The 9,593-nt window shown below is 50.4% G+C and overlaps 1 protein-coding gene across 1 annotated transcript; it reads right to left on the bottom strand.

Annotated features, from left to right (window-relative positions):
• Positions 1-288: 288 nt before the first annotated feature.
• Positions 289-1,401, bottom strand: CCR6 (C-C motif chemokine receptor 6). Its single transcript, XM_069488690.1, has one exon. The coding sequence runs from the start codon at positions 1,399-1,401 to the stop codon at positions 289-291; it is 1,113 nt and encodes a 370-aa protein (XP_069344791.1).
• Between the last annotated feature and the right edge of the window lie 8,192 nt (positions 1,402-9,593).

Below are 9,593 nucleotides of genomic sequence, written 5' to 3'. Positions count from 1 at the left end.
GTCGCAAAGCCACACATTCCTTGTCAGGAACCCCGGGACACGCTGCCGGGCAGAGCCCCCCCCATCCCCGCCTCCCCCCGCCCCATGCAGAGATTACACAGCCTGTGAGCACTAAGTCCCTGATGCTGCAGAAAAGACACCCGCTTAATTTTGTTTAATTTCCAGATTTCCCATGCATATTTGGCCATGAGCTTTTTTTCTCCTGCTACTACTTCCCCCCCCCCCCCCATAACATCTGTCAGTATGTTTCACAAATGCTTTAGGGATAGTCAGCTGTCCACCTGCACATCACATGGTGAACGAGGACGCATTCTCGTTATCCACAGTCTCGCTGGTCTGCCTGGAAATGAAGGTTTCTGAGTACATCCTGGAACAGGAGAAGCCCTGGGACTTATACTTTCTTCTCACACACCACACGTCCTTCATTATCTTCAGAAAGTAGTTTCTGAACTTCTGCCCGATAAATGCGTAGAGCAGGGGGTTGAGGCAGCAGCGGAGGAAAGCCAGCACCTCTGTGATGTTTCTGGCATAGCCAAGTAGTTTTTCGTTGTGGCAAGACCGGTTCGTTCTACCCAGGTTTGCAGCTGTCACGAGAAGGACCATGTTATGAGGGATCTGACAAGCCAAAAACACAAGCACCACAGCTATGATCACGCGGATGGCTTTGTGCCTTTTAGAGTTCTGAGCTTGCACTAAGGTTTTGACAATAAACATGTAGCAAAATATCATGAACACCAACGGGATGAAGAAGCCAAAAAGGAGCTCAAGCCCCAACATCAGCAGCTTCCACTTGATGGGCTCCGAGACGGCGTCGTACTTGGGTTCACAGACGTCTCCGCCTTGCAGGGGGTATTTCTGACTGAAGGTAAAGGTGGAGCTGGAGATTAGAACCGACAGCAACCACACCACCAGACAGATGGCCTTGCTGTGCGGCAGGGTTCTGGACCGGAGCCGGAAGGCCTTGGTTGCCTGCACGATGGCCACGTAGCGGTCCATGCTGATGCAGGCCAGCAGCAGCATGCCGCAGTTGAAGTTCACCGCGTAGATGCCCTTCATCACTTTGCAGGTGGCATTGCTGAAAATCCACGTCCCGGCAGCGTGCTTCACTACCCAGAATGGCAGGGTGAGAACGAACAGTATGTCCGCGACGGCCATGTTCAGCAGGTAGACGTCCGTCATCGACCTGGCCTTCTTGTAGAAGGCGAAGGTCATCACCACCAGCACGTTGCCCACGAGCCCAAAGACGCAGATCAAGGAGTAGGCGACCGGCACAAACACCCTGGTGAAGTTTCTGACCTCCTGCTGAGAACACAGCAAGGCATCCTCGTAATCAAATGTATAATTGGCGTAACCTGATGGAAAATAATCTTCCGTGAAGAGGTTCACGTCGCTGAAATTCATTAATTCCTGGAAAGTAAAGAAACACAGTTATTAAATAGCTGTCGTGCAGTGTTTGAGTAGCTACAATTATCCAAAATTATGCTCCCCACCAGAAATAAAACAAATTCTCACCTCACTCATCGTGGTACTTGATCTGGGCCAGAAATGCAGGGATAATATAGGGGAAAAAATGTGTGGTTCGATCCCTCGGGCTCAACAGTGGAGAAACCACGGGAGTAGAAGTGAGTCTAAGGGTGGAAGAAAGTAAAACACACGCAGTCAAGAGAGAGCAGAGAGGTGAGTAACAGCACGTTATCCCGTCTGAACAGCGTGCGCCTCGTGCCCTCGTACGTCAAATTACCCACTTAGAACAGGAATCAGCAGCCTCTTCCTGTAAAGGGCCAGACAGCAAATGCCCCAGGCTTTGCAGGCCGTGTGGGCCCTGCCACAGCTGCTCCCATCTGCCCCAGACAATCTCGCAAATGAAGGGGCTGACCCCACTTGGCTGGTGGCAGGATGTGACTTACCGATGTCAGATGTGCTTCCCAGCCACCCCCATCCTCTCCCTCTGGACCCAACTCTCTCCCCGTCGGCCTGGCAAGGTCACAAGGGAACAACAGGGACGGGCAGCCCCAGGTTGCAGAAGGAGGACTGGTGCAGAAGGGGGACCCCCCAGGGCCCCTCACACAGCGCTGCGTCCGTCCTCGCTTACAGAGTCAATATGGAAGCCAAAATTCTGGGGTGGAAGTCAGTATAACACAAAATTCACCTTGCATTATTTTCTGAGCCTATGTCTTGTATTTTGTTTCTTACTCAACCCCATTCCTGGGGGAGGGCTTGGAGCCATCTCTGCACTTTTGCCATCACCTGCAGTATACAGTTGAGTGCTTTAGAGCTTGCAGAAGAAGCAAAATACAGAGCCCCTGGGTTGCAAAAGCATGTGAGGAGGTAATTGTATCAATCAGATTAAGTGCAGCCATCAAAACAGAACTGCAAGACTTCAGTTTCTAGCCACAGTGGATTTACAGGGACCAAAATACCCCACTGCATTAAATGACCAGAAAAACCTACAAAACATAATAACAGTTTTCAGACACTGGGCACAGGGCATCACAGGATTATGGCAGGAGGAGAACAAATGGAGCAGGAGATGCTGTGGGCTCTGTGAGTTCGCAGTGGGTGTATGTGGGTGTGTGTGTGCATGAAATACACAACATGTAAAACGGAAAATACATGATCGGTATTACCGTCAGATTAGACACTGTCCATATACAGAATTCAATTGTAATTCTATGCTTTAGCAACAAAAATTGGAAATTAAAACTATATATATATCATGTAAGAGTATCAAAAAACATGAAATGAAATACTTATGGATACATCTAACAAAATTTATACAAGATTTATATGCTGAAAACCACAAAACATTGTTGAGAGAAAATAAGACCTAAGTTAACAGAGAAATATATCATGTTTAGGATGAAATGATTCAATATTATGATGTCAGTTCTCCCCAAATTGATCTATAGATACAATACAAACTAAATCAAGATCATGGCAGGACTTTTTGTAGAAATTGACAAGCTGATTCTAAAATTTATATAGAATTATAATCATGACAACGTGGTACTGGTGAAAGGAAGATACATAAATCAGTGGAACAGAACACAGAGTCCAGAAACAGACCCACATATAAATGGTCGACTGACTTTTAACTAAGGTGCCAAGGCAATGCAATGGGGAAAGAGCAGTCTTTTCAATAAGTGGCCCAGAACAACTGGATATTCATGTATGAATAGTTGATCCTTACTCCTTACCTCACACCATATGCAAATATTAACTCCAATGGATTATAGATCTAAATGTGAGAGCTAAAACACGAAACATCTAGAAGAAAACATAGAAGAAGGTCTCTGTGATTGGGAATGAAGGGGGTTTCTTGTATAAAATGCAAAAAGCATGAACTGTAAAGACAAGTTGAGAGGTTATACTTGATCAGAATTAAAAACTTCTGCTCTTTGAAAGACACTTAGGAAAAATAAAAAAAACACATTGAATGGAAAACAATATTTATAAATTTATATGTGATAATAGGTTCTAATCAGAATACACAAGGAATTCTTACAATTCACTATCAAAAAGATAAACAATTCAATAAGAAACAGCAAACATGTAAATAGGCAATTCACCAAAGAAAACACATGGATGGCAAAACCACACACACAAAACATGCTCAACGTCATTAATCATTAGAGAAATGCAAATGAAAACCGCAAAGAGATACTATTTCACACCCACAAGAAAGGCTAAAATTAAAGGGTGGATGGGAAGTGTGGATGCAGGTGTGGTGCAGTCGGAGCTCTGGCTTTGGCGGTGGGGATGAGATCATGCAGCCACGCGGAGAGGGCAGCGAGGCCACCACACGCACCTACATGCGAACCGGCACCTGACTCCTGCGTGTTTACCCACACTGGCCCAGGAGAAACGAAAAGATCTGTACATGTTCACGGTAGGTCTATTCTTAATAGCCCCAAACTGGAAAAGATCCAAATGTTCGTCAACTGGTGAGCAGATGAGTGAATCGTGGTCTCTCCGCATAATAGAATACTACAACAATACAAAGGAGTGAGCTACTATTATAATATATGCTCTAACACCTGTGAACCTCAAAAACATTTTACTAATGTTTGATCATGAATGCAGACATAAAAGCCCATGTTCAGCGTTATTCCACTCATACAAAATTCTAGAAAAGGCAAAACTATGGTGGCAGGAACCAAATCAAGGACCGTCACGGGTGGGGGATGACGAGAGTGGCTGGGTGGGGCGGAGCCATCTCGAGGGGAAAGAACGTTCTACGTCATGACTATCGGGCTCAGGTGTTTGCATCTGCCAAACCCATTGCATTGCATACTTCAAATTGATGGTGTTTATTGTTCATAAATTATGCCTCAATAAAGCTAATTTAAAGATAACTGCATGTCCATGCAAATGTGGGCTACAGACCACAGTGCTAAGAAAGGTCACGGAAAGGAGCCGTCCCTGAGCATGGAGCGCTTCTGGAAGGCTCCCAGGGCAAGGAGCACTTGTGAGGACTGCGGGGGCTGAGCAGGTCCCGGCCGCAGGAGGGAGGAGGTGGCAGGCGGACTCCTGAGGCCGAGGGGCTGCTGGGGGCCGGGAGAGCGAGTGGCAGTCAGCCGAGGCCACTGCTCGGAGGGGCTGGGGGTGGCGGAGAGCTGCGGGCGGGGAGTACGAGGGGCGGCCCAGCACATGCACACCGTGTGGTCGGTACCCAGCGGGGCCCCACTTAAGGGAACTAGGTTTTCAACTGCACTGTGGCACATAACACCTCTGCACTCAAATTCAATTCAGTTCCCAAGTGTTTATGAAATGTCTGCTGAGGGCAGGCACTGAAGGGAAAAGATGAATCAAACAGAAACTCCAGCTTCAAGAAGCTGCCAGATAAACAAATAATTATAAACAGTGCAATACTAGCAATATTAGTGACATGTACCAAAAAAAAAAAAAGGGGGGGAAGTTTTGGCCTAAATTAGGTCCTATTTATGAGATAGTATTTTAATTTCCTTTAATTTACTCTTATTTCTGATTAGAATGGCGGAATAAGTCACAATAAACCAAAATTTATAAATTCCACATCGACTAGGGTAGTATTGTGTACCTGTTAGGCACAAGCAGTGTGCAGTTCTGCTAACGACAGACTCAAGGCCACCGAGGTGAAGAACCAGGATTTTCAACAAAAGGACTGTGGTCGAGTTTACTTGCGTGCCAGCCTCTCACAGTGACTAGAGATGATTCAGCCTGCCCCAAACCGCCGTTTTCACTGCAAAACCCATGTGAGTTGTTTTGAGGAAATTGTGTTGGCGACGGGCTGGCGTGGGTTCCACCGCGACATGCGGATGTCCTGCACACAGTGCGTCCCGTCACCTCAAATCTCAAACAGCAATTATCAGCTCTTTCAAGGAACAAGCTGTGGATTTTTCGTCATGGCAATTTTGATGGTAAAGACATTAAGAAGTTTTTTTAATAGATATTTCTGCATCTTCCTCAATGTGCTGGGAAAAAACACTCTGCAGTGTGCCCGTGGTAGATGAGAGATGCAGGGAAGTGACCACATCTGTTGTCCCTTTCTTGGTGACCAGCATCGGCGCTGGGAGGCTGCCCGACACGGGAGTCGGGCTCTGTCTGGTCTTTGAGTGTCGTCACTTTCTACCTGCACGTCACCGTCACCTTGTTACCTTCACTCTTGCCCGGTCTCATTTTGATGTTATTAAGTCACGTGTAAAACATTTTTAGTTCAACTGATTCTTAAAAGGTAATTTGCTTATCTTTGGAATTTAAATGCAAGTAGTTCTCAAACCAGGGGGTATAGAAGTATTTCTACAAAACTAATTGGCATTAAGAGGCTCTGTAGGACGAACTTTCAAGCTGTCCTTTGGAGGAAGAGTTCAGGGTCTCTAACGGGGGACACGTGACGGTGCACGTTAGAAGCGTCATTTCATTCATTTGGTTTTGCAGTTAAGAGCCTTTTTTCCAGTGTCCGGCGGCCTCAAGAAAAGGGCCGATTGTGGCTCTCGGTTACGCACTGTCGCCGCCCCCTGCGTGCTAGACTCTCGCGGCCGTGGTCCTTTCAGGCCACTAGGTACCAAGCAGGACACGCTGTGGCATGGCACCACACGGGACTCCTGCACTCTGCAACATCCCCGGGAAGCCCACTCACCACAAGGCATGTCTCACCGGCTACGGTTTATTACACGGTCTGACAACTGAAGAAAGCAGAATCGCTTGATTCCTGTTTTGCGCCTCTGTCCTCTTTTTAAAAAAATCATTTCAAAAATACTCAGAGAATGTTGAAGTTAAGTCGCTCAACTCCAGTGAATGACACCTGGGAGGTCTGGGAGCGCGGAGCTGGTGCGGGAAATTTCAAAACTCACTTGGGGGGAGAGAGAAGACCCACGCCCCCCCACTGAAGGGGGACAGCTGCTGTGGGTGCTGAAGAGCATTGTGAAGGGACAGGAGGGCGTGGGGTGGAAGCGGTGGAGTCAGCACGGTTTGCTAACAGCCCGTCTGTCAGACTGATCTCCGAACGGTGGTTGCCACGGTCGCGAGGCCGCAGATGCGGGAGGTGTTGTAGACACTGCAAATCTGTGATTAAATCTGAAACTTATAAATGATGGAGATGCGGAAGCGTGATCTGGGTGCAGGCACAGTTAGGCGGCTTGCCAGCTGTGTGGTCTGCCGGGGGGCGCGAGGCCCTTCCGGGCACCGCGCTGCTCTGGCTGCAGCCGTGTGCTGCCCGGACTGTCTGTGGACGGGGGCGGGGGGCGGAGGGAGAGGGGCCATCGGGTCTGAGGATGTCGGGCAGCCTAGAGGGACAATTCACGCATTGGATGACAGACACTCCGGACAGAAACAAACCACGGGTCAAATCTAACGTGGGGGAGACTCAGTAGGGAAACAGAAGATCCTGTACTTGGATTTAAAGAACCAACTGCACATACATAAGGTGAAATTTCAGCAGCAGCAGAAATATTAAGAGTTTTATTTATTATTAATAGTAAGTTCGCTAAGACTGCTGCTTCAGCCCTGTGTGAGCAGCCATGCGTCTAGCCAGAAAACTGACTTTGCTTAGGTCTCGATGTTTGCCCGCCTGATCACTCACGACTTTCAGACTTAGTGACAGATGGACAAATGCTGAGGCCTCTGACACAGGGGACAGAGCTTGTTGTTGGCAGAATCATGGCCCCAAAGGTGTCCATGCCCTAATGGCTGGAACCTACGAGTATGTCACTCACAGGGCAAAGGGACTTTGCAGATGTGAATGAGTTACAGACCAGAGATGGGAGATGACACCGCATCACCCAGGGGGCCCAGTGTGATCACACGTGTCCTCGTCACCCAGGGGGCCCAGTGTGATCACACGTGTCCTCGTCACCCAGGGGGCCCAGTGTGATCACACCCGTCCTCATCACCCAGGGGGCCCAGTGTGATCACACCCGTCCTCATCACCCAGGGGGCCCAGTGTGATCACACCCGTCCTCGTCACCCAGGGGGCCCAGTGTGATCACACGTGTCCTCGTCACCCAGGGGGCCCAGTGTGATCACACGTGTCCTCGTCACCCAGGGGGCCCAGTGTGATCACACGTGTCCTCGTCACCCAGGGGGCCCAGTGTGATCACACGTGTCCTCATCACCCAGGGGGCCCAGTGTGATCACACGTGTCCTCATCACCCAGGGGGCCCAGTGTGATCACACGTGTCCTCGTCACCCAGGGGGCCCAGTGTGATCACACGTGTCCTCGTCACCCAGGGGGCCCAGTGTGATCACACCCGTCCTCATCACCCAGGGGGCCCAGTGTGATCACACGTGTCCTCGTCACCCAGGGGGCCCAGTGTGATCACACCCGTCCTCATCACCCAGGGGGCCCAGTGTGATCACACATGTCCTCGTCACCCAGGGGGCCCAGTGTGATCACACCCATCCTCGTCACCCAGGGGGCCCAGTGTGATCACACATGTCCTCGTCACCCAGGGGGCCCAGTGTGATCACACCCGTCCTCGTCACCCAGGGGGCCCAGTGATTCTAAGAGGGAGAGGCTGAAACTTGCCACTAGAGTTGAAAACAGAAGAGGGGCCACATGCCAGGTGGCGTGGGCTGCCTTGAGAAGCTAGGAGGCCCCCGCAGACAGTCCCACGACCTCAGAGAACTGGGTTCTGCCCACAAGCCTGAGCAAGGAAACAGATTCTCCTTTAGAACCCCCAGCAAGGAGCGCAGCTCCGACACCCTGTTTCCAGCCGGGCAGACCTGAGTCAGGCTTCTGACCTGCAGAACGGTAAGGGAATACATTGTGTTGTTTAAGCCACTACGTCTGTGGTGCTTGTGTGTGCTCAGTGGATGCTGCCTGTGCAGGTTAGTTTTTAAGATTCAGGCAACACTATTACAACTACAAGGTTCAGAATGAGGTAAGCGACAGCTCCAGGCACGCTGGCCTGGGCAGGCCTGTCAGCAATGCTGGCTCCGCTGCAGGGAAGGAGCCCTGGAGTCAGTGGGAGCCAAGTGTTCCTCTGGTCAAGAGAAAGTGTCACGCTTCAGAGCTGGGGGTGTTTACCCCGAGAACAGGAAGGGCCAGGCAGAAATAAGGTCATTGTCACTGGTAAGGTTGCCATTAAAAGGAGGGTCTAGGCTTACCCCTCCATACACAAAAGGGAGACTGTGCCAATGGATGGGGATTACAGGCAAATTCTGAGCTCACATTAAGGTAGTATCTGAGTGGTTTAACAATGATGGCACAGGCCACTTCAGGACGCAGGAAACTCTCTGCTCAGCTCGGTGGGTGGGTCTGACCCCCTGAATCAGCATTGCTGGGCAGAGCTCTGTGGAAAGGAAGGAGTTAACAGCAGGCTGCACCTCGCCCCTTCCGGGCTGGGATGCCAGGAGTGGGTGAGGAGACCAGACCTCCTGTAAACGTGCGGACAGCACTGACCAGCGGGAGCAAACCTGTCAGTCCCTATCTTAAAAGTGCTTTTAAGCAGAGTCTACCTGTGTGTGTAGGTGGCTTATTGCACATGAACCTGGATTTTATGGATTCTTGGAGCAGGGCCCACCGGAGGCCGGGGGGTCGTCACACAGGCGCTTCCGACTGTGTGCCGAATGGGCAAAGTTGGGGGGCCCTTGGGAACAAGGTTTCCCATGCACTGCGCACAGTGCCTTATGTTAACCTGCAACCCATCACGCTGCCAGTGAGCGTGCGTGACGGCTTCTCCTCCAGCAAAGGGCTGCCTCCCTGTGTATGGCATCTGCCTGTCTTAGGTGAGGTCTGAGGTCAGGTGGGACCTACGGATCACGTGGGCGTCTGCTTTGCTGATTCAGCTTTGCAGTAACACAATCTCTGCACGATTCCCAGGCGTCACTAAGTCGGGAACCGCCGCTGCACAGGGAATTCAAGCATCGAGTGACTGGATGGTTAGCACAGACCGGCAGTTACAAGTGAGTTCCCGGAAATACTCTGGGTAGGAAAAGGGAGGGAAACAGAGAGGAGGTGGGGAGAAGGCTCGCTCTGTGGTTCAGTAAGTTTGGGAAATGCTACCGACTGCAGCCTCCTCCGGGACACACCCCTCCAGAGCTTACCTGTCCCGGGCTCCTCAGAGCCCTGCTGGGACAGGTCACCGTTTCCCACACGCACCGGCCCACAGAGC

This window comes from Eulemur rufifrons, chromosome 15, assembly GCF_041146395.1.
Source record: "Eulemur rufifrons isolate Redbay chromosome 15, OSU_ERuf_1, whole genome shotgun sequence".
NCBI lineage: Eukaryota > Metazoa > Chordata > Mammalia > Primates > Lemuridae > Eulemur > Eulemur rufifrons.
The sequence above is the reverse complement of the archived record's forward strand: the minus strand, read 5'-3'. Positions and strand labels throughout refer to the sequence as shown.

Excerpts from the sequence above, each read along its gene's own strand:
- CCR6 (XM_069488690.1), bottom strand. The coding sequence starts at position 1,401 with ATGAATTTCAGCGACGTGAACCTCTTCACGGAAGATTATTTTCCATCA.